Source organism: Lissotriton vulgaris, chromosome 3_1, assembly GCF_964263255.1.
Source record: "Lissotriton vulgaris chromosome 3_1, aLisVul1.2, whole genome shotgun sequence".
NCBI classification, from domain to species: Eukaryota; Metazoa; Chordata; class Amphibia; order Caudata; family Salamandridae; genus Lissotriton; species Lissotriton vulgaris.
This window is the reverse complement of record NC_141689.1, coordinates 1,513,862,576-1,513,887,081: the sequence shown is the minus strand read 5'-3', so window position 1 is coordinate 1,513,887,081 and position 24,506 is coordinate 1,513,862,576. Positions and strand designations below refer to the sequence as shown.

Sequence of the window (24,506 nt, the reverse complement as noted above, 5' to 3'; positions counted from 1 at the left end):
TAATTATGTATATTCAGTTACACTCATCTCGTACTAACTCCATCTCTGTTTCACACAAATGTATTTCTAACGCCTTATTCTAACATCTTCAAACTTTCCTTCTCTATTTTTAACACATATATATATATATATATATATATATATATATATATATATATATATGTATGTGTTCGAGGCATATGGGCTGCAGATGGTACATTATGAATAGATCGCCATCTGGTGTTGGGCTCGGATGATTGCACTTGTTTTTCTCTTGGAGAGTCTTTTGTATCTTGGTGACTCCTCCTTTGGTTGCTAGTGCGCATGGGCATCGGCTCCATCCTTAGATTGTTTTTTTCCGCCATCGGGTTCGGATGAGGATTGAAGCGCTCCAGATCGACTTCGGAAAGAAGTGACTTTTCGGCGCGTATTCCCTTTCCAATTCGACGGTATTGTTATCGAACGCGACTTCATTTCCATTCCGACGCGTTTCGACTCCAATATCGAAGAAAAACTTTGATCTACGTCGACGAACAGGAGGCCTTTCTCGACGTGATAAAGCCCGGAGTCCATGGAAAGGACTCCATTTAAGAAATGTCCAACGTGTGGTGCTAAGTTCCCACACAAGGACCTACACGAGGTGTGCAACCTCTGCCTATCGCCTGAACACGAATCCAGGGACTGCGAAGCCTGCGCAGCATTCTCCTCCAAGTCGACCATTAGAAACCGTCGAGCTCGAAGACACGAGGTTTCCAGAATGCAGTCGGAGGCGATCCCGGAGCTGTTCGAAGACCAGAACCTCGAAGAAGAAGAGGATCATGAAGATTAGTCGGGGTCGGAAGGGGACGAGTCGGATGTCGAGGAACTCGACGTGCAATAAACCGTGAGTGACGACGTCCCCTTACCAAAAAACCGACCCCGTGTGGTAACGACCCCGCCTTCGAGCCCGGTCAAACCGCCGAAAAAAGTTTCCGACGCCCCGCCTTCGGGCCCGGCAACGAAACAGAAACTGAAACCGAAACTCTCGCTCTCACACCATGTCGGATCCGAGAAGCGGTCGACATCGACTTAGACGCCGAAGCTTCATGCAAGGGAAAGCTCGGCATCGAAACATTCCATGTCGAAACAGAAACATGATTCGACGTCGAAGACTCACTCGACACCAAAAAAATCGGAATCGAGCAAACACTCTGTGCCGAAAACACCGAACATTGACGATCGAAAACAAAGGCACCTTTCGGAACCAAAGGCTTCGGTACCGACACAGGAGCAGCAAACAGATCCAAAACAAAAGATTTTGTTTATCGATCCACAGACTGGCAAAGTAGTGACGAAGAAGAGGAAGAATGAACAGCTAGAAGACAAACCTCTTCCTTCTAAAAAGAGAACACTGGGGACAAATACAACTCCTCCTACTTCTCCTCGACCTAAAGTCACACCCTCTTCTCCTTTTCCTCACACTATGCCAAATATTCCTCCACCTTCTACACCAAGACCATCTACACCTCAGTCAGATATAGACAGTGATACAGGGGAGGGAGAACCTCAAGGGGATGATGACACTATCCCAGATGAGGATGATCCATGGGAAAATTATGACGCAGGGTCAGATGATGACAACGACCCAGAGTTATATCCCTCAAAGCCTTCACCACCTGATAACACAGGGTTTGTACAGCTCATTAATAGGGCAGCAAAATATCATAAGGTAGATCTACATACAGAACCTCAGATAGAGGATTTCCTATTAGAGACACTACCTACTGCACAAAGAACATCAGGTACTCTACCTATGCTGAAGGGTCTTCTCAGTCACACAGAAGAAATATTCAAAGACCCAGTGAGGGCTAGGGTGTTAAACCCAAGAATTGATAAAAAATATAAGGCGGCTCCAAAGGATCCAATATTTATAAAAGGGCATGTACCTCTGGACTCGCTTGTAGTTTCAAACGCTCGCAAGAGAGCGAACTCATTATCTACAGGAGAGGCCCCTCCACCTGATAGAGTCAAAATTAATAAATGCATCAGGCAAAAGAGTGGCATCACAAGCGGCAAATAGCTGGCGTATAGCCAATACACAAGCGCTACTTGCACGTTATGACAGGGCACATTATGATGAGTTAGAAAAACTCATCACACATCTCCCCAAAGAACATCAGAAGAGAGCAGATCAGCTAATACAGGAAGGAAAGATAATAACTAACACTTCCATTAAGTGCGCCCTAGACGCGGCAGACACTGCAGCAAGATCCATCAACACCAGTGTCATGTTAAGGAGACATGCATGGCTTAGAGTCTCAGGGTTCAAACAAGAAGTACAAACATCTTTATTGAACCAACCCTTTGATCAAAAGACACTTTTCGGCTCAAGCACAGATGAGACCTTAGAAAAGATGAAAAAGGACACAGAAACGGCTAAGTCAATGGGAGCATTACAACAGCCAACACAAAGGGGTTCCTTTCGTAGATCCACCTATAGAGGGGGCTCAAAGAGTACAGGAACAAGTCAGCAATCCACCTCTTTTACGCCAACGTCACCCAGAGGTAATTCAAGAGGTAGTTACAGAGGTAACAACAACAAGGGTAGGGGTCGCGGAAATAATAACAACCGCAACTCCCCAACCCCAAAACAGTGACTTAATACAACTTCCCCCAGACCACATAACACCGGTCGGGGGACGTCTAGCACAGTTCCTACCTGTCTGGGAAAACATCACAATCAGACAAGTGGGTGAGACAAATTATCCAACATGGTTATTGCCTAGAACTCACTGCTACCCCACCAAACATCCCCCCCAAACAGCGTCCAATGAGTCAAGACCATCTGACATTGTTAAAGGAAGAAGTACTATCACTACTACAAAAGCATGCCATAGAGAAGGTTCCAAAACATCAACAAGGGACAGGAGTATACTCTCTATACTTCCTAATCCCCAAAAAAGACGGGTCCCTAAGACCAATCTTGGACCTCAGACCTCTCGATGCATACATAAATTCGGAACATTTCCACATGGTCACGCTCCAACAAGTACTCCCTTTACTGAAGAAAGGGGACTTTCTTTCTACACTGGATCTAAAAGACGCTTACTTTCACATCCCAATTCACAAAGCCCACAGAAAATACCTAAGGTTTGTAGTGGAAGGACAACATTATCAATTCAAAGTCCTTCCGTTCGGTGTCACAACAGCACCAAGAGTGTTCACAAAATGCCTAGCTGTGGTGGCAGCACACCTAAGAAGACAACAAATACATGTCTTCCCTAACTTGGACGATTGGTTAATAAAGGCCAAGTCACAAGAAGAATGCCTTCACAACACACAGAAGACAATTCAATTGCTGCACCACCTAGGGTTTACGGTGAACTACAAAAAATCACACCTACAACCAAACAAAATTCAACAATACCTGGGGGCTACTATAGACACGGGAAGAGCCAAAGCATACCCCAATCCAATCAGGATACAGACAATGGTCAAGTTAATACAAAGATTTCAACCACAACACTCACTACCAGCACGAGTGTTTATGCAGCTGTTAGGCATGATGTCCTCCTGCATACTACTAATACCACATGCCAGACTACAAATGCGTCCACTACAGGAGTGTATAGCGACACAGTGGAATCAGGCTCAAGGTCCGATTACAGATCTGGTGTTGGTAGACGACCGTACGCATCGCTCTCTGAAGTGGTGGAACACAACAAACATTTCCAAAGGATGGTCGTTCCTAGAACCGGACGCATCGCTCTCCGGATGGGGAGCGCACATGGACAAATACACAGTGCAGGGGAAATGGAGTGTGCAGCAAAAGAAACTGCACATCAACTACTTGGAACTACTAGCAGTATTTCTAGCACTAAAAGCTTTCCAGATGCAAATAACAAACAAGGCAGTCCTGATCAGAACAGACAACATGACTGCAATGTATTATATTCAAAAACAAGGGGGGACACACTCTCTCCAACTATCCAGACTAGCACAGGACATTTGGAGATGGGCCATTCCTCAAAAGATCTATCTGTTAGCAGAACACCTACCAGGAGTTCAAAATCAGATAGCAGACATCCTAAGCAGAGAGTCAGAACAAGTACACGAATGGGAGCTGCACAACCAAATACTGCAGCCATTCTTCCAAAGATGGGGACAACCAGAGATAGATCTGTTTGCCAATCATCAGAACGCAAAATGCCAAAACTTCGCATCCACGTACCCACACCACAGGTCCCAGGGCAATGCACTATGGATAAATTGGTCCAACAAATTTGCTTACGCTTTTCCCCCTCTCCCACTAATTCCGTTAGTGGTTCGGAAACTGCAACAGCACTCAATGACAATGGTACTAGTAGCACCCATGTGGGCAAGACAGCCGTGGTTCACCACGCTACTGCAACTCTCACAGGTGCCACATCAAAAGCTAAGATTATTACCCATGCACCTTACACAGAACCATGGAGAAATAATGCACCCAGATCCCAAACAATTGAACCTAGCGATCTGGCTCCTGAGGTCATAGAGTTTGGATACTTAGATTTACCCCCAGAATGTATGGAAATCATTAAACAAGCAAGACGTCCTACCACCAGAGCATGCTATGCAGCAAAATGGAAAAGGTTTGCTGTACACTGTAACAGTAACCACATCAACCCTCTGGACGCATCTACTAAACAGATTATTTGCTATTTACTACACTTGCAGCAATGCAACTTAGCATATACCTCGATCAGAGTGCATCTCGCAGCTATAGCAGCGTACCTACAAAACAGGCAACATCTTTCCCTGTTTAAAGTACCAGCAATTAAAGCTTTCATGGAAGGACTCAGAAGAGTCATTCCACCAAGACTGCCACCTTCCCCAGTCTGGAATCTCAACATAGTACTTACCAGACTAATGGGACCACCCTTTGAACCTATGCATAGGTGTGAAATACAATTCCTCACATGGAAGGTGGCCTTCCTCATAGCTATCACTTCACTCAGAAGAGTAAGTGAGTTACAAGCGTTTACAATTCAAGAACCATTCATGCAGTTACACCAAAACAAGGTGGTTCTTAGAACAAATCCAAAATTCTTGCCTAAAGTCATTTCAGCATTCCACATCAATCAGTCAGTGGAACTACCGGTCTTCTTTCCAAAACCACAGACGGTAGCGGAAAGGGCCCTACACACATTAGATGTCAGAAGGGCAATATTGTATTATATAGAAAGAACACAAACTTTCAGAAAGACAAAACAGCTGTTTGTAGCGTTTTCTCCTACACATAAGGGCAATCCCATCTCTAAAGCAGGCATTGCCAGATGGATTGTAAAATGTATACAAATATGCTACTTAAAGGCAAAGAGGACATTAACTGTTCCTCCTAGAGCTCACTCTACACGTAAACTAGGAGCATCTATGGCATTTTTGGGAAACATTTCACTAGATGACATATGCAAAGCAGCTACCTGGGTTACACCGCATACCTTCACAAAGCACTATTGTGTAGATTTGCACACAACACAACAAGCTAGGGTGGGACAAGCTGTACTAAAGACTTTATTTCAGACTGTTGCAACAGACACAGGCAACCACCGCTAGGGAGAGAACTGCTGTATAGTCTATTCATAATGTACCATCTGCAGCCCATATGCCTCGAACGGAATATGCTACTTACCAGTATGCATCTGTTCTTGGCATAGAGGGCTGCAGAGTGGTACATGCCCTCCCAGCCTCCCCGGAAACCTGTGTCTGTTCCAACAATATCTTATTTAGATACACTTACATGGGCATTTCTATCTGTATTCTATCATACTACTCCATCTAACCCTACTATGGCAAAACAATCTAAGGATGGAGCCGATGCCCATGCGCACTAGCAACCAAAGGAGGAGTCGCCAAGATACAAAAGACTCTCCAAGAGAAAAACAAAGTGCAATCATCCGAGCCCAACACCAGATGGCGATCTATTCATAATGTACCACTCTGCAGCCCTCTATGCCAAGAAACAGATGCATACTGGTAAGTAGCATATTATATATATATATATATATATATATATATATATATATATATATATATATATATATATATATATATATATATATATATTCATATTCTATTACACTAAGCTCAAACTAAGAAACCCCATTGCCATTACTGCAATATGCCATCAAAATGTATAAAAATCATTAGCTCTAGCTAAACACTTATAAGGACCCAAAGGCTGGACCTCTTGGCTGTGCCAATGCTGATTATTTCCTTTTCACTTTTTTGTGTTTTCTTTCTATTTAATAATTTTTTGGGAGCGTCACAAGAATTCCCTATGCAATGCTATTAGGTTGCTCGTTTACTGCTAATGTCATCAGCGGTTCACTACTTCCTACGCGGCCCCTGCTTCTAAACCCAGGGCCTTCTTGAAGGGTGTTTTATAGTGTATCCACTGTTAGAATCAACATGTCAACCATCTTGGATCAGGAATTAATCCCAATGAAAAATATTATGCAACCTGGCTGCTCCCTGCTATGCTTAATGTTTACTTTGTTTTAGTTGCAAACACATACCAGCCACGTTTATGGAGTAGTGTTTTTCTTTTTTTACTTGTTTTTTAAAAAATGTTATCTTGCTTGTGATTGAGTTTGTGTTGAGTATTGTATTGTGAATACATGTAAGAATGAGTCAGTAACTTCATAGGAACGTTGTTATAAATCACATCTATTGTCATTGCCATTTCTTGTTAAGTCATTTTCCCTGCACTTTTCCCTGCACAAATGTTCTTAACCGTTTTTACAGTTTTTAACGTTTTTACAAATGCTTGCAATGTATTGAACAGTATTGTCTTATAAATGAATGAAATGTATGTATGTCTTTTCTATTTTAAATGTGTATGTGTTTGTAGTATACTTTATGATTTTAATTAATCGAATAAAGTATTTTTGACTCTGACTCTGACTCTTTTTAAGTCATTCTCTTATCTGCCAGTCCCTCCATTTAGTGTTGTCTTTGCCAATTTTTTAAAATGTTGGACACTAGATTAACTTACCAGGCTTCTAATATTCAAATGAGAACACAGAGTAAGAGAATAAAAATAGGTACAGCAGAACAACATACCATGGAGCCGGAAGACTACGCAACCAAGAATTATAAGGTCAATTATTCAACAATTCTAACCCATCTTGTGAATTTTGTTTCACTTTGAGAAAATATTAGTGAAAGTCTGCCCAAATATTTAGAGACCTCTCCCATGACCTTCTCTTTCTTCCAGTTTTAAAACCATGTTGCAGTAATCCCATGTTTTCCGGTTGTCTCGCTTGTTTTTCTTTTTGATAGTTCCCTGATTTGTACAGATCTGTGCTCTCAGAGAAACAGCTTTTGCCTTTCTGACTTTATGTGGATAGAACGGCCTGTCGCTTTCAAACTAATCAGCTTAACTTCATTAAATATTTTTGTTTTTTACTGCATCACTTTCAGAATTCTTTCTGAATGCACTACACAATGGAAAATATAATTTTGTGTGTGAAGAGCAGATCGGGATGAAGCAGAACTCTTTCATAGTGGAATGTGCATACCCTCGTACGCACACAGCCAGTCTTTCTAATTCTTGTATGTGAATGTCTCTTTCAGTGGTCAACGAGAATGTCAGCCTGGTGATCTCGCGCCAATTGCTCACAGACTTCTGTTCGCACCTTCCTACTCTGCCCGACGGCACAGCCAAAGACATCTATCATTTCACCTTGGAAAAGATCCAGCCACGTGTTATCTCCTTTGAGGAGCAGGTCAGACCAGAGCAAATGTTTACAGTTCATGGATATATTACTCTAAAACAGACTGTCTTTACCTTATTTTTTTGGTTATCATTTTAAATTGGTGTGTTCAAATATCTCTTGTTACAAGATCAGTAGCTAGTAATAATAAAGTAGTTATATAGTGTTTTGTATGACAATGTAGTTACTCTTATCTGCAGAGACTGCTATTCTATCTGGGTTGTGTCCTCCTGTGTCATTTTATGATGGTGGTGGAGAGGCTTTATTTTTGTGCAAAGCCTCTTTCCTTTTATAAGATTGCTAATTTCTGCATGAGAACGATGACAAATCAGAGGGAAGCTGTGTGCATTAGTATGAAATGAAATAAGATTTGTAAAGCGCATGGCTGCCCGTGAGCGTCCCAGCGTTGGTGAGTGTGCTAAAATAAGAAAAAAGTTAGGGAAATGTCCAAGTTTTCAACAATTTACGAAAAGAAAGATGGTTAGGTTGAGCCCGAATTGCAGGAGGGAGGGAATTCCACAGTTTGGAGGCGTTATAGGAGAAAAGACGTGCCCCCGTTCAGGCTTTCTTGATCCGGGGCACAGAGACCAGGTGAAGGTGAGTGGAACGAAGGGCTCTGTTAGTTTTGTAGGGCACAATGAGATCTTTCAGAATGGGAGGGGCATTGCCATAGAGGATTTTATGAGTAGTGCATAAGGATTTAAAATCTACTCTTTCCTGTATAGGCAGCCAGTGAAGTGACCTGAGAGCGGGTTTAGCTGAACAGCGGGTCTTAATGCCTGTAAGGAGCCTAGCAGCTGTATTTTGGACAACTTGAAGTTTAGCAGTTACCTTCTTGGGGGCGCCAAGATACAGGCCATTGCCATAATCCAGCCTTGACAAAATGAGGACCTGAATCAAGAGCTTCCTAGATTGAGGGGGGAGCAGAGGTAGGATTTTCCGGGAAGTGCGCATGAGACCATAACAGATCCCCGCAGTTTTCCTGGCTTGAGTGTTAAACGTGAGTTCCTGGTCCAACCAAATACCCAAACTTTTAATGTCAGGTTTGGGAGTCGGGGGCGGACCCATACAAGGTGGCCACATGATTTCATGGCGAAAGTGTGATTGGTTATCCATGATCAGGATCTCAGTTTTGTCACTATAACTTTAGATGGGAACTGTCCATCCAGCTAGATATGTCTTCAAGACAGGAATAAAGATCCGAGGGAGAACGATCCAGCTGACCCAAGGATACGATAAGCTGGGTATCGTCAGCATACGTCAAAAGTTTAACCCCATGTGGGGTAACTATTTCCTCAAGGGGGGACATGTACACATTAAAAAGCGTAGGGCTCAAAGATGAGCCCTGTGGGACGCCACAGTGTACCGGAGTAATATTGGAGATAGAGTTCCCCTCAGCCACCTGAAAAGTGCGGCTGTGGAGGAAAGATTTCAACCAGGATAGGGCAAGCCCTGTAACTCCCAGACACTCAAGCCGGTGAATCAGGGTTAGATGGTTCACGGTGTCGAAAGCTGCGCTCAGATCCAGGAGGATCACTGCCACTGATCCTCCTGAATCTAAGATCTTTCTGGTCTCCTCTACCACCGCAATCATTGCTGTTTCCGTACCCTGACCAGGGCGGAATCCTGTCTGAGATGGCTGGAGTAGGTCCCCTGATTCAAGGAAGGCGGATAGCCGACGGTTAACGTATTTTTCTGCCACCTTGCTGATACCTGGAAGTAGGGAGATGGGCCGATAATTGCTCAATACTGAAGGATCAAGGTTGGGTTTTTTAGGAAGGGCTTTTACTATTGCCCTCTTCCAGTTCGGAGGGACAATGCCCTGTGAAAGAGAGGTGTTAATCAGTTCGACCATTGGGGTAAGGATGGTAGATGTAACTAAGTTCAAGATGTTAAGTGGAGCTGGGTCTTGCGGGGAGCCGCTCTTGATGGATTGAAAAATAGGAAGGAGTATGTCTTCAGTGATGGGGAGAAAGGTGTCAAAAGTAAGAACTACTTGCTGGGAGACTGCCGAGTGCCTTTCTTCCGGCTCAACCGGTTTACATGGAGGAAGAAGCCTCAAGATGTTTTGGATTTTAAGATCGAAAAACTCTGCCAGCTCATTACAACGATGGTTAGAGGGATCGGAGGGAGGCGAAGGGTCCGGGGTTTTAAGAAGTTTCTTCACGATACGAAAGGTTTCCCTGGATGAATTTGATGAGGACCTAATTTTTTCCTCAAAGAAGGCCGCCTGTGAAGATTTTAAGGCCTTTTTGTAGATTAGAATCGTGAGTTTATAATCTGATTTTTTTGGGGGGTCGAATTCTTTCCTCCAAGCCCTTTCCGCCTGTTTACATAGTTTTTTTTGGAGGCAAAGTTCATTAGTAAACCAGGGGGAAGTGGTTTTTCCGCGTGGTTTGGGGGCAGATTTTTTGGGGAGAGCTATATCTAGTGAACCTTCAATCCATGCCGAAAACTGAGCATCTACTAATACAGGGTTGCAATCGGAAGTTTGAGGGGAAAGTTCAAGGATTCGCTTCCATTCTTCCGGAACAATTTTTTTACAAGGACGAACCTGCATACTGGGGGTCGGCCTAAGGCGGGAGGTGGCGGGAATCCGCCAGCTAAACGGTACCAGAAAGTGATCCGACCATGGCATAGGAAGAGGTGCCAGGACTTTAAGCTCTGGGATTTTGCAAAATATGGGATCTAGAAGATGCCCTGCTATGTGAGTGGGTTGGCAAGTCCCCAAATGAAGTTGGTAGGCTGCAAGATCGAGTTTTAGTTCAGTTACTGTGTTATCTCCGGAGCTGTCGAAATGGATATTCAAATCTCCTAAGATCATAAAATTCGGTAAGGTACTAGACAAAGCTAGGGAGGTTTCCAAGAGGGAACTACAGAACTGCCCTACAGAGCCCGGAGGGTGGTAAATAAGAACCCCCGAAAGTGAGTTACAAGGGGAAAGTTGAATGGAAAACTGAGTGTTTTCGCAGTCTGATACAGGGCTGCCATGAAGGCGACAAATGAGATAGTCTTTATAAATTATTGCTATTCCCCCTCCCTTTCCCTTCGGTCGATCGATATGTTGGATAAGGAAGCCCGGGGGCAAGGCCTGAACAATATCTGGGGCTGATGAAAGCCACGTTTCTGTAAGGAACAGAACCTCTATCTGATGGTTTTCTAGCAGTAAAGCTAATTTATGTGCGTGCTTAGGCAGGGACCTACAATTCAAAACACAGTAAGATTTTTTAAAAGCACAAACACAGACAATCGCGTTAGCAGCACTCACTCTAGGCTGCGTGCTCTCAGTTTGCCGGTTTTATGCAACTCCGCCTGCCGCCTAGCTCCAGCGTCAGGTGTGCCAGGGGGAGTGTCAGGCCGTGTGTGTCCGCCCTCCACTCAAACAGCGTCAGTTGCGGTGGAACGGGGCTGGAGCACACGAGCCTGGGGCCTGGGGACAAAGTGCCTGTGCAAATAAACAACGTGAATTTTAAAAGCGATCTCCTGTCTCCCTCTTCTTAATTGTTGTCCTTATTCTTGTTACATATCTGTTGCACAAAGTGGGATGGCATCTGGCTGCTGCTGAGGCCTGCAGGTGCCTTCATGGTTATTCCCGTCTCCTTCCTGAGAAAAGTGCCCATGAAGAATACCACACCCCTAACGTCAATGTTGTACTTGAGGAGAAGTGCTGTTTTTTCAAAATCTTTTTATTAGGTGTTAGCAACCGAGAAACCAGTAAGACATCGTAAGGAAATGTCTCTTTTTGTATGGTCAACTTCATGTTTTTAGACAGATGCTCCTGTTTTTTTATCACTCTGAGAATGCGCTAAAGCTTGCTAACTAGACCTCCGTGCCGGTGCGCTGACCCTAAAACATGTATATTGAATTGGCTTATGCACAATGGCATAATCCCAGGTCTATGGTAAACGGGGTACTCTTGGCATATATGTTGGAGGTTCACCACAGGAATTGCAGCACTGGTTGAGCCACGCTGTGTGTGACCTAGGCAAAACGAGCCTCCCCGTCTGCCATTGTAGATTGGAAGAGCAGTTGTAAATTGCTAGTCCCACTTTGTCATTTAAAAGCAATGACAATGCCATACTCCCCCTGCAGTATGTTTAAATCACCCCTATGGCAGGCCTACTGAGCCCAAAGTCAGGGTGCAGCACATTTCACATGTATTTTACATGTTCTGACAGTAAAAACGCAAAGCTGTCATTTTTACTGTTGAAAGACTTTGTACCCAAATTGGCGAGGACAGGGTTACAGGCTGACCCATCAGAGGTGCTAACTCTGGAACTGTGATACTATAGTTGATACTAGATATCAAAACACTCGTAACAGTAAGCCTGATATTCTAGTCCAAATTAATGTAACTTGTTGTGATGTGCAAGTTTTGTAAAGTTGACACTTTGTTGCGTTTAATCTACTGTACTCTTAACGGTTGCACATTGGTCTTCTGTCCCCGTAACAGCTTTCTGCGCCCCCTATGGAGACTTGTTAACAAGACTCGGGGAAAGGAAACCATTGAGAATGAGGAGTTACCTCTCTCTGGCAGGAAGACACATGGGTGTTAGCCCAAAAGGCGAGCATCAAAGGAGAAGACTATTTTGAAGTGTAAATGGATAACACTTCAGAGAGGGTCTTCTCCATTGTTTAGACACAGACTGGCACTAGGGACAAAGAAGGGGAAGCCAGTTGCCAAACTGGTTTTCTTGGGGCATGTAGCCCCCTTTCTAGCCACACCACTAGCATGGGCTAGGGAGCGGTTAGGGAGCGGTTGATGCCAAGAGAGGGGTTCCCCAAGTTGTGAGTGGATATAATGGTGCCTCCTTGGATTGCAAGATGCTACATTTCGCTGGAAGTGGTCATCAGAAAGAGGGAGCCTAGTAACCCAATGGCTACCAGCTGTAACCTACCCAGAGGGCATTTCCTGAGCATAAAAAGGGCACTCCTGTCACCCAGACCTCAGCTCTTGACTGGTCTGGAAGAAGGACTGCCATGCTGCACCAAGCTCCCGGCGAAAGAGGTTGCCATGACATGGGCTGCACCTGGTGGCTAGCAGAGACTGTGCCTGCTGTGTCGTGCTTTTGGTGAAGTTGTTTCCCAAGGCCAGCCTAAGGTTCAGTTGGCTGATCTCTTGTTCACCGGACAGTGCCACAACAGGCTGGCTAGTGGGAGCCCAGGTCACTGGGCACTGGTCCTCGCCGTTGTGCAGCACCACGGATGCTCAGGAGCTGCACCTGAGTCTACTGGACCTGAGGAGTCATCGGTATGCAGCTTGGTGTCCTAGAAGGCAAGCTACAGCCTAAAGATGGATTTTGCAGTATCTGCGACACCGAGCGACTGGTAGCCCAGTGACTGTGTGGACTGAGGAGTAGCCACAGGAAGGCCCCCGTCAACCGCGTTTCATCCACAGCATCTTTGGGCATCTACTGCATCCGGTATCCCTTGCATCGGGACCACTTCCCTAGAAGATTATGGCAAGGAGATAAAAATGCCTCCAGCTGACTGAGGACTGTTTCTTCTTTGACAGTAACGGTTTCTGATGGCCTGCTTGTTCCCCTGGCTGGCTCTCTGCAGGAGTTGGTCACTTAAAGTAACTGGAAGCAACCGCATTTAAGCTTTCCTAAGTTTTCCCCAAAAACATTTCTAAGTGTCTATATTTGCCAGCGCTTGATGCAGTTAAGGAAACACCCTAGCTTTCCTTTACTTTGTAAAAGCTGTATCCCCGGAAACCTCTGGTGGATTTTTTTCACACTGGTGTCTAAAATTACCTAAAAATACAGTTAATTCTACAAATGTGTGCCGGATTTCTTGAGTGTCTTGTGTATTTCTTCTTCAATTGTTTTGGTGCTCTTTAAATGTTTAACACTTGTGTAAGCCTGACCGCTCTGAGCCACAGCTGCCCGGGGTAGAGCTTAGGGTTTCATGAACAAAACCTACTGGTCCTAAAGGGGTTGGTAAGTGTATTTCACGGCGAGGTCACACGACCCCACCATAAAATACACCCCATTTCTTCACATGCACACATTAGTATGGCATGCACATCAACTTTTCAGATACATGCATAAAGGTGAAACATAGGATATTGTGGTTATTGTTGGGACAAAAGTTCTGCTAGGCTGCATATCATGGTGGTGTTTGCATTAACAAGGTGGTGCTGTTGGGGGATAGGGGGGGCATGGGTTCCTGGGAGTAAGATGGGAGGGCATGAGAGTGGGCCCTGTTGTGTTTGCCAGAGGTGGCCTCATGGGGTGCAGTGTGGAGGATGCTACGAGGGTCACCCAGTCTGGTTTGCATATCGCGGGATGAAAATCTGAGATTGAGATGCCGGTGAGGGAGAGGAGGAGAATTTTTGATGCGGTTTATGGCATTGGCATGTTCTGATAGTGAGGTGGCCCACTGATTAATTTAGCATTCGCTTGGTGGCCCAATATAACACTTATGACAATTCATGCCTTTTATTTGACATGTTTGAATCTCCTTTTCAGTTCCATTTTAAACTTAGTCATTGTGTGCCTACTCTTAACACCCAAACCATACATTTTCAGCTCTACCCTTTATGTTTGAGTACCTTTGCTTCGGAGTGTCTGGCCGTCTTCAAAAGCCTTCTTTGGCTAGTAGACACCCTGTTTGTTCATTACAGATTATGTGGAAAGTGTTGAGTTTCTAAACTCTTGCTATGTTCTTGTACTATAATCGTATTGAAAATGGCTTGCCTTTTCTGCTGGGTAAGAAATGTATTTTTGTTTTTTCATCACCAAACTATGAACTCTGGAACATTGCAAGCATTCAAATCTAGATCATCTTTGTTTCATATACCAATAACCATCAAAATGACTTTTCAATAGCACAGTGTACAGTGATTCATTTTTAACATTTCATGTCCAGTTCCCATCAGTATCTCCTAATCTTCTGTTTGTATTTTAACGGGATCACACAAGGGTGTTTCTGTTGTCAGTTCCATCATGCCTATTCTTGTGTTTTTGGTTATCAATATCAGAATGACCAGGACTTACCCTGAACTCTAATGTGGTGCCTCCTCAGGATGGTCGCACGAAAGGAGGTGTCAACCGTTCTGTTGTATGAGTCTCCTATAAGGAGCTCAGATAGAGTTCAGTTTTGTTCCTCATCCCAAGCAGTGAAATTGCTATTGGGTCCCTGGCTCTCTGTTTCACTTTTTATGTGGCCTTGACTGAACTTCCTATGCAAATAGGAGCTTTGGCATTCTGCCCCACTTAGTACGCTGCTGTGCCACACTTTCAAGTTTTGGCCCTTATTAGATTTCCAAGCCATTGCTATCTGCTGTTTTCCTACGTTCAAGGCAAGATCTATGATCATGCTCGTTATTTTGTATGCCTTTGTTTGTTAAACCGCAAATAAAAAAATTGATCAACATAATGCAGAACAATGTCATACATTCACCCGATTACAGAGATCTGGGCCTAAATCCATAGTTTTTTTGGTATCCATGCCATTCCAGTTTACATCCAGCCATATGCAAATCAGTCTTGACCCTGTTTCCCATGGGACCAGTCCAACCCGAACTGTGAGGCCAGTTCCTTCGTAGACTGGAAGTAAGCATCCTAGGACCGGTTTTGGGGTATCACCCCATATAAGCCAGGCTCGCTTGACTCTAGTGCCATGGAGAGCACGGAACCCATGTCTGGGAATACTAGTTCCATTTGGGGTGACAAATGCAAAAAAAACAATTAATGGACATAATGCAGAAAAATGTCATACATTCACCCCAGTACAGAAATCTTGGCCTAAACCCATTGTTTCTTTGGCCCCCCACCCCCCATGCCATTCCAGTTGACATCCAGCCATATGCAAATCAGTCTTGACCCTGTTCCCCCCATGGGAACAGTCCAGCCTGAACTGCCAGGCCAGGTCCTTCCTGGACTGGAAACAAGCATCCTAGGACCGGTTTCGTAACTAGCGCCTGGAGACTTTTTATTTCTTTTTGTATGTTCTGCTGATCACACCATTGATGGACTCAACTACTTGTAACCAATACACCTAATATTTCAGTTTAGCTTCCGAGTACATGGATAAAGTCTGAATTGGATTCTGTGCACCTGGGGCATTTTGCTTAAGAATTTGAAGAGAATTTGTTGGTTCTTTTTGGGTAATGTAGGTTCGATGGATATTGTAAAAACTATTCAATTAAATTGGGCATTTCTTTTTATTTTAGGAGCAGCGTTCAAGAATTTAACTGCCATGCGTTTCCTCTCTTCCCTCTGTTTCCCCTCTGTTTCCCCTCTGTTTCCCCTCTGTTTCCCCTCTGTTTCCCCTCTGTTTCCCCTCTGTTTCCCCTCTGTTTCCCCTCTGTTTCCCCTCTGTTTCCCCTCTGTTTCCCCTCTGTTTCCCCTCTGTTTCCCCTCTGTTTCCCCTCTGTTTCCCCTCTGTTTCCCCTCTGTTTCCCCTCTGTTTCCCCTCTGTTTCCCCTCTGTTTCCCCTCTGTTTCCCCTCTGTTTCCCCTCTGTTTCCCCTCTGTTTCCCCTCTGTTTCCCCTCTGTTTCCCCTCTGTTTCCCCTCTGTTTCCCCTCTGCTTCCCCTCTGCTTCCCCTCTGCTTCCCCTCTGCTTCCCCTCTCTCTCTTCTTCCTCTCTCTGCTTCCCCTCTGCTTCCCCTCTGCTTCCCCTCTGCTTCCCCTCTGCTTCCCCCCTCTGCTTCCTCTCTTCTTCCTCTCTCCTTCCTCTCTCCTTCCTCTCTCTCTCCTTCCTCTCTCTCTTCTTCCTCTCTCTCTCTCTCTCTCTCTCTCTCTCTCTCTCTCTCTCTCTCTCTCTCTCTCTCTCTCTCTCTCTCTCTCTCTCTCTCTCTCTCTCTCTCTCTCTCTCTCTCTCTCTCTCTCTCTCTCTCTCTCTCTCTCTCTCTCTCTCTCTCTCTCTCTCTCTCTCTCTCTCTCTCTCTCTCTCTCTCGAGAGAGAGAGAGAGAGAGAGAGAGAGAGAGAGAGAATTTACCTGCTCTAGGAGTTCCCAAAATATTGAAGCCTTGGTATGGCGCATTGATTTAAGCCCTTTGTGTGTATGGTTGCTCTTTTTGGCCTGTGTGCCAGAATGTCCTTGTAACTCCCCTGGTTGCACCATATAGGTGAGGTTGTCCTCCTGGTAAATCATAATCCCATTGTATATCTTCACAATCCCTTAAACCCCCATCCCCCACTTCTCATTCTCCCCACTTCTTGGATAGATCTCCTACCCTGGTCACCCCATGTTCAGCTCAGTACGTTATGGCCTGCAGACACATTGGTTGCAGTTCAGGTGTATTTGGCACTTGTGAGAGTCCTCAGTGAAATTACTCAGCAGTATCTACATGTTTTAACAGTCATTCCCTTCCTTTCCCCAAGGTTTTGGTAATCTATTTAGCAGAGTATTAATCGTGGGCTCTCCTGGGATTACTCTTCCAGGGTGTGACATCTGTATTATTAGCCATCTTGTGACCCACTGCGGCCAAGTTGCCAACTAATACAGTGTGAAGTCAGTAGTAGTTAAAATGCCCTCTCACTAGTAGTTTCAGTTACCTAGTGCTACTCTGCGTGTATTCTCATGCCAAATTAGCTCTGTCAATATGGAGCATACTGCATGGAACATCCCTTTGGTACCTTAACTGAGAGATACAAAATAATACAGTAGCTTGGTAGGCTCATCGTTTTTGTGAGAGCTGTATGCTATTGCTGCATTTATATGCCCTTCCGGTCATTAGGTTTGTTTCTGCCCTGTAAATATGCACCCCAGATATTTCATTGTGTTTGGCTCCCACTTAAAACCATTAAGTTTCCAGACTCATTGTGCATAGAGAGATGGCATACCGGGTACACAATAGACTTGTTCCATTTGACTTATAACCCAGATATGTCACCATACCTCTCTAGGGGTCCATGTCTCCTCTGTTGTCTACCTGTCTGCTTTGCAGGTATATTAACATATCATCAGCGTACAGAATGTGAAAAGTTCTTTCAGAGACTGTGATACCTCTGTAGTACCTCCCTTCACCTGACCTGCATGCATGCAAACTGTTCTATCGCTCTGTTATGTTTTGTTAAATCAACTTGATATAGCACGCAAATCACCCTGGGGCATCTCAGCGCTGCTTGCGGATCAAAGACAGAACTCCATGAGGGTGTTATTAAAATAGATGGTCTTTAAGTTGTTTCCTGAATTTAAAGTAACTTGGGCAAGCACATACGTGAAGAGGGAGCTTGTTCCAGTACACGGGGGCGAGATAGGAGAAAGCCTTACCGCCGCTGCGTGTTAGACGGATGCGAGGGATTTATGGCTTGAAGGGTGGAGACCATGGTTTCTTGCATTTTACCTGACAAGTCGATCTTTATAACAAAAGTTGTTTTACTTACCCTTCTCCTGACGGTCCAATTCCAGTGCATAGGTACCTATTTGCATTCCCTGGCATAGCTCCCATTGTTTATGATACTCCACCTATTGCTGTTCCTCTTATGTAGTTGCCTTCTTTATTGGCCCCTACAGGTAACTGTTTATTCAGCGATTCTGTTCCTCCCCGTCTGGTGATAAGATCTGCTGAGTTTTATTGTTCTCTCCCCACTTCGTTGTTTCTCTGACCACTCTTCAATTCAATAGGTGATGCGTACCCCAGGACTTTTTTGGATTTTCAGTGCTTCCTTCCACTAGCTGGGCTGTGCAGTGCAGATTATCAGCTCACCCGGCTTCTAATTGCTTGTGCTCTCAGGGGCTCGCTTCTCTCTCCATGGGGATCAGTACCTCCTTTCTTTTGGGCTGCTCAATCTTCAGTTAGGGGGAGGGGATCTATCATTACACCAGTGTGTTTCTGGGGCTGCTCTTCACTTGTCCCAAATCCCCACTGCTATTCTCCATGGGCTTCAGGTTGACACCAGGTTCTTAGTGCCTCTATCAATCTTAATCAGCAGAGGTATGCGTGGCTGCTTACCAGCTCTCAGCATTTACACTTGTGGGTTAGGGGGCTAGGTAGGATGGAGTCCTCAGGCCTCAGCTCTCTCGACCTGAGGGTTGGGAGCCTCTTGTCTCCTCGGCCTCTTCCAGACTCTTGTTCATTTCCAAGGAAGGGAGGAATGCATACTGACTCCTGCTCACCTCTTCAATCAGATCCACTTCTCAATCCGAATGCAATGGCTTGCCCTGCTCCTTCTCCCTCTTTGCCACTCGGTATGAGGCCCTATCTGTACTAGATTCCAGAGCGGCAGCTGTTCGTAATCCTGTGCTGCTGCCTCAGGCTTCCTCCTCCTGTGGTCTATAGGTAGCCATTTTATCCAGTATTAGGGTATCTTTCATAGGTTCACATGCCAGAATCATTCCCAGTCGTCGAGGCGGGAGTCCCACGGTAAAAATATATACAATAGCAGTGCCTAAAAATTTCTTGTAGTAGGCTGGAAAAGCCCAAAGGCCTAACTAGGCCTCAAAACCTAGCAGCCTATCTACATCATTATGTAAAAAGACCTGAAATAGTAGCCTCAGCCAATCAGCTGTCCTCACCCTCTAGAACCTTCCCAGCTCAGGCAGTTCTCCTCAGATTTTCACCGCACTTCGTGTGTAAGGTAGTCTCCCTGAGTGACTACTCAGTTTTTGATCTTTTTTCCTCAAAATGTCTGAAAAGAAGGCTCTTTTCAAAGCTTGTGGAACCTGCTACAAGAAGAGGGTCCATGTGGATGACCAGCACTCTGACTGTATTTATTGTCTGCACCCTTCACATATTGTGAAGGACTGTAGGATTTGCCTACCTTCCCTCAGAAAACTATCAGGGATAGGGAGGCAAGGTTTCTTTTGTGGTTGAAGTCTTCTTCCACTGATGATGAGGACAAGGCCTCTACCTCCAGCAAGAGAGCTAGATTCAAAGAAAGTTCTTCTCCTGAGAGAAAGAAGAAACTTAAAACCTCTCGGAGAACTTCAGAACCCTCAAAGAGTGCATCGGCTTCTTCAGGTTTAACAACTGTGAGTACAACCCAGGCTAAGACTGCTTCTCTGGTGTCTGTACCTACTACTACCCTGACTTCTGCCTCTTCATCTACTTCTATGGTTACCACTTCGGCTATTACCTCACCTTTGATGTCTGTTAAACCATCACTGACTAAAAGCAAGTTGCCATCGTCGACGTCTCCGTCGAGGACGGCTCCGTCGACTAAATCTTCTGGTCCGTCGACGACAATTCTGTCGACGAAGCCGACATCATCGTCGACGAAGACACTTTCAACTTTGTCGTCGACGAAGGCCTCGTCGACAAAGGACTCGACGTCGAAGTCACCATCGACGGCCTCATCGTCAAAAGACTCGTCGACGAAGACATCATCGACGGCCTCGTCGGCGAAGGGCTCGTCGACTGACTCATCGACGAAGGACTCATCGACTAAGACACCATCGACGGACCCGTCGACGAAGGCATCATCAGAGGTCCCTACGACGAGGCACTCGTCGACGAAGACGCTATCGACGGTCCCGACGACGAAAGGTTCGACGACTAAGACACCATTGACGACCCCGTCGACGACAAAGTCTTTGTCATTGACAGTCCCGTCGACGGAAATCCCTGTAACAGTGGCTTCCGCAGTGACATCTGCTCATCTGTTGCACAGTTCACCTCCGACAAAGATACAATACACTCATTTTTAAATGAAAACGTATCAAAGGCAAGATTATTCTCACATTTCTCCACTCTTACCATCGCACATTTTGGAGACATATGTGGAGGAGGAGTCAGATGAAGGGGAAGAGGATGACGGTCCTTTTGGGATTGCCCGTCACCCTTCTCAATTAAATATCAGGAGGGTGATGAAGATGATGTCCATGGTCATTATACGCATGACGTTTATTCCACGCCATATCAATCACCTCATACTAGACCTTCTCGGTCTGAGGGCACTAGTCATTTGCCAACTTCCTTAATACAGGATTTGCAGGCTATGTTGGCGGATTATCGCCAGAGATTTACACCAACCCCGGTTGCACCCGCTGGATCGCCTATTCCAGTTGACGTGCCAAGACCACCTTCACCACGAGCTTCATTGTCGCCAAGACAAGATACTGGTCCAGCACCTCAAAATGATACGCACACTTCTTCTAATGATGACGAAGAAAGCAGGGAAGAAGGCGAGTTGCCGGATAAAACACCTGTGGATCCTTGGGAAGATTATGTCATTCCTATGCCTTCGCCGCCAGCGCCCCGTCCTTCAGATTATCCACCTGAAGATATTGGCGGTTTTCACAATATTATGCAGCGAGCTGCTAATAGATTTGAATTGGCCGTCACAGTTGAGCAGTCGGACTGCTTTTTACATGACTTGAAAGAGGGATATCGCAGAGTTACCAGGGCGATTCCCATTATTGACTATATTTGGAAGGAGGGCCTCAACATAATGAAAACGCCCGCTTCCATTCCTGCAGTCCTTCCAAGAATAGAGAAAAAGTATCGAGCACCATCGGATACTCCATCTTGTTTAATAGGTCACCCTCAACCAGATTCTGTCATATCCCAGGCTGCGCAGCAGAAATCCAAAAATCCTTCTGCTCCCATTTCAACACCACCTGACAAGGAGGGCAGAAGACTTGATGCCATTGGAAAGAAGTTTTCGGCAAATGCAGCAGCCTCCATTAAAGCTGCTAATTCATTGGCTATCCTGGCTCGTTATGATAGACAAATGTTTTCCGATCTGACGGAATATCTGGATTTGATCCCTGAGGATCATCAGATGGAGGTACGCAGAATTGTGTAGGAGGGTGAAAGGGCGGCTTCAGAAATCAAAGATTGCGCCCTGGACATTTCAAACACCAATTTCAGGCAATTGGCTGGAGCAGCTGTACTTCGGCGTCAAGGTTGGCTCAGGGCTACCACCTTCAGACCTGAGGTCCAAACCAAAATCTTGGACATGGCATTCGATGGAGATTCACTTTTTGGGAAGCACATCGATGACGCTTTGCTGGCTATAAAAACTGATACAGACACAGCTAAATCACTTGGTACCCTGCAATACAAGAGGGGATCCTTTAGAGGAGCAAGAGGCTGTGGTTACTCCTCCAGAGGCAATTATTCCAACCAACAAAATCGTCCGTATCAATCTAACTATAACAAGCCTTACTATCAATCCTCTTACAGGCAGCCTGCCTCTGGTTCTTTCTCTCGGCAAGGAGGGAAACGACGCTCAAGTAATCCAGGGCGAGATTCCAACAAGCGCCAATGAGCTTTGCCGGATGTCAGCCACTCACCTTTCCCTTCCCGTGGGCGCCAAAATCTCCGCCTTTTACCACCAATGGCGGAAGATAACTTCAGATCATTGGGTCCTGGATCTTGTCAAGAATGGACACACTCTGGAGTTTTTGCAGAAACCAACAACAAATCTCAGCTTCAACCTTGTCAAGAATTGACCTTTCTGGGAGCAGTCTTGAACACATGCCAGTGCAAGGCATACCTGACACAAGAGCGGCAAAACAAGCTGTTAAAACTAGCAAAACAAATATTTGCAAGAAGGTCACTTTCAGTTCGGATATTCGCTTCCCTTCTAGGGATGTGCTCATCTGCGATCAGCCTCATTCCTATGGCGAGGCTCAGAATGAGACCGTTGCAAGAAGAGCTACTTCGTCAGTGGAAGCAAGTCAACGGATCATTCGACGACCGCATCAAAGTGACTGCCAAAATGAAACATGCTCTTCTTTGGTGGTCGAAGGCGCACAATTTGTCGCCGGGCCTCCCCTTTCTCCAAGAAATTCCAGAGTTCACCCTGACTACGGACGCATCCATGGAAGGTTGGGGAGGTCACCTTCAGGACCTTCAGATCCAGGGAAGATGGTCTCGCCAGTACCAACAGAAGCACATCAACAGCTTGGAGCTGAGGGACATTTTTCTCTCCCTACAAGCCTTCCTGCCAAGGATTGTGAATTCGTCCGTGCTGGTGCGTACGGACAATACCACCAGCATGTTCTACATAAACAAACAGGGAGGAACGAAATCTCTCACCCTGTCGCTGGAAGCTCAGGAGATGTGGTAATGGGCCCTGCGCCACGGCATATCCCTCAGAGCAGAGCATGTACAAGGCGTTCGGAACTCTCTAGCAGACAGCCTCAGCAGAACGTTCACAGGCTGTCACGAATGGGAGCTCGAACAACATCAAGTAGAGATGATCTTTCGACTTTGGGGGACGTCGACGCTGGATTTGTTCGCCACACAACAGAACAGCAAATGCCTGTTTTATGCCAGCAGGTTCCCACAACGGGGGTCAAGAGGAAATGCCCTTCTGATGAGATGGACCGGAATGTTTGCGTACGCCTATCCTCCGATTCCGCTCATTCCGAAGGTACTGCAAAAGATGAAGAGGGAACACTGCACTCTCATCCTCATTGCTCCCCGTTGGCCAAGGCAATTTTGGTTTCCGGAGCTCCTTCTGCTCTCTCAACAACCTCAGTTTCGTCTCAAACCGACAGTGTCGATGTTGACAAGGGAGGGAGGTCAAATCCATCATCCGGATCCTCAATCGCTGCACTTGCACGCTTGGCTCCTGACTTCCTAGAGTTCAAGGACCTAAACATCTCCTCGGACTGCAGGGCGATCTTGTCGCAAGCACAAAGTACCATCAAAACATATCGTTTTAAGTGTAAGAGATTCTGCTCATGGTGTGGAGACAATGATGAATTTTGATTTTTAATTTTTGAAAAAGGTGATGGACAGAGTTTCTGAATGATGCAGAATACTCCTACCCAGTCAAGAGATCAGGGCTTGATCCATCACCGTTTTTTAGCTCACTGCACCATCCCAGCTTCAGAACCTGGCTATATGCAAATTAGTCTGTTCCTGTCCCAGTGCATGATGGGAACAGGGCAAACCAAACTACCAAGCCAATTCTTATACTGGGAAGGAGACAAGCTACCGGGGACCGGTTTCTGGCATTTCAGCCTCGTCGGCCCGGCTTGCTTGAATCCTGATGGTGCAATGAGCTAGGGACTCACGTCTGAGTATACCCTCCCACACATAGTGTGGATAAAAATCAATTTTGGAAAAGGTGATGGACAGAGTTTCTGAATGATGCAGAATACTCCTACCCAGTCAAGAGATCAGGGCTTGATCCATCACCGTTTTTTAGCTCACTGCACCATCCCAGCTTCAGAACCTGGCTATATGCAAATTAGTCTGTTCCTGTCCCAGTGCATGATGGGAACAGGGCAAACCAAACTACCAAGCCAATTCTTATACTGGGAAGGAGACAAGCTACCGGGGACCGGTTTCTGGCATTTCAGCCTCGTCGGCCCGGCTTGCTTGAATCCTGATGGTGCAATGAGCTAGGGACTCACGTCTGAGTATACCCTCCCACACATAGTGTGGATAAAAATCAATTTTGGAAAAGGTGATGGACAGAGTTTCTGAATGATGCAGAATACTCCTACCCAGTCAAGAGATCAGGGCTTGATCCATCACCGTTTTTTAGCTCACTGCACCATCCCAGCTTCAGAACCTGGCTATATGCAAATTAGTCTGTTCCTGTCCCAGTGCATGATGGGAACAGGGCAAACCAAACTACCAAGCCAATTCTTATACTGGGAAGGAGACAAGCTACCGGGGACCGGTTTCTGGCATTTCAGCCTCGTCGGCCCGGCTTGCTTGAATCCTGATGGTGCAATGAGCTAGGGACTCACGTCTGAGTATACCCTCCCACACATAGTGTGGATAAAAATCAATTTTGGAAAAGGTGATGGACAGAGTTTCTGAATGATGCAGAATACTCCTACCCAGTCAAGAGATCAGGGCTTGATCCATCACCGTTTTTTAGCTCACTGCACCATCCCAGCTTCAGAACCTGGCTATATGCAAATTAGT

At 45.5% G+C, this 24,506-nt stretch overlaps 1 protein-coding gene across 4 annotated transcripts in view; it reads left to right on the top strand.

Moving 5' to 3' along the window:
• The window catches only part of COPS4 (COP9 signalosome subunit 4), a 260,796-nt gene that overhangs the window by 84,998 nt on the left and 151,292 nt on the right, over nt 1-24,506 (top strand). For all 4 annotated transcript variants that reach the window (XM_086961983.1, XM_086961985.1, XM_086961984.1 and 1 more), the window contains exon 3: nt 7,576-7,727. In XM_086961983.1, the coding sequence (XP_086818109.1) occupies nt 7,576-7,727 (152 nt within the window). The remainder of the gene's footprint in view (nt 1-7,575; nt 7,728-24,506) is intronic.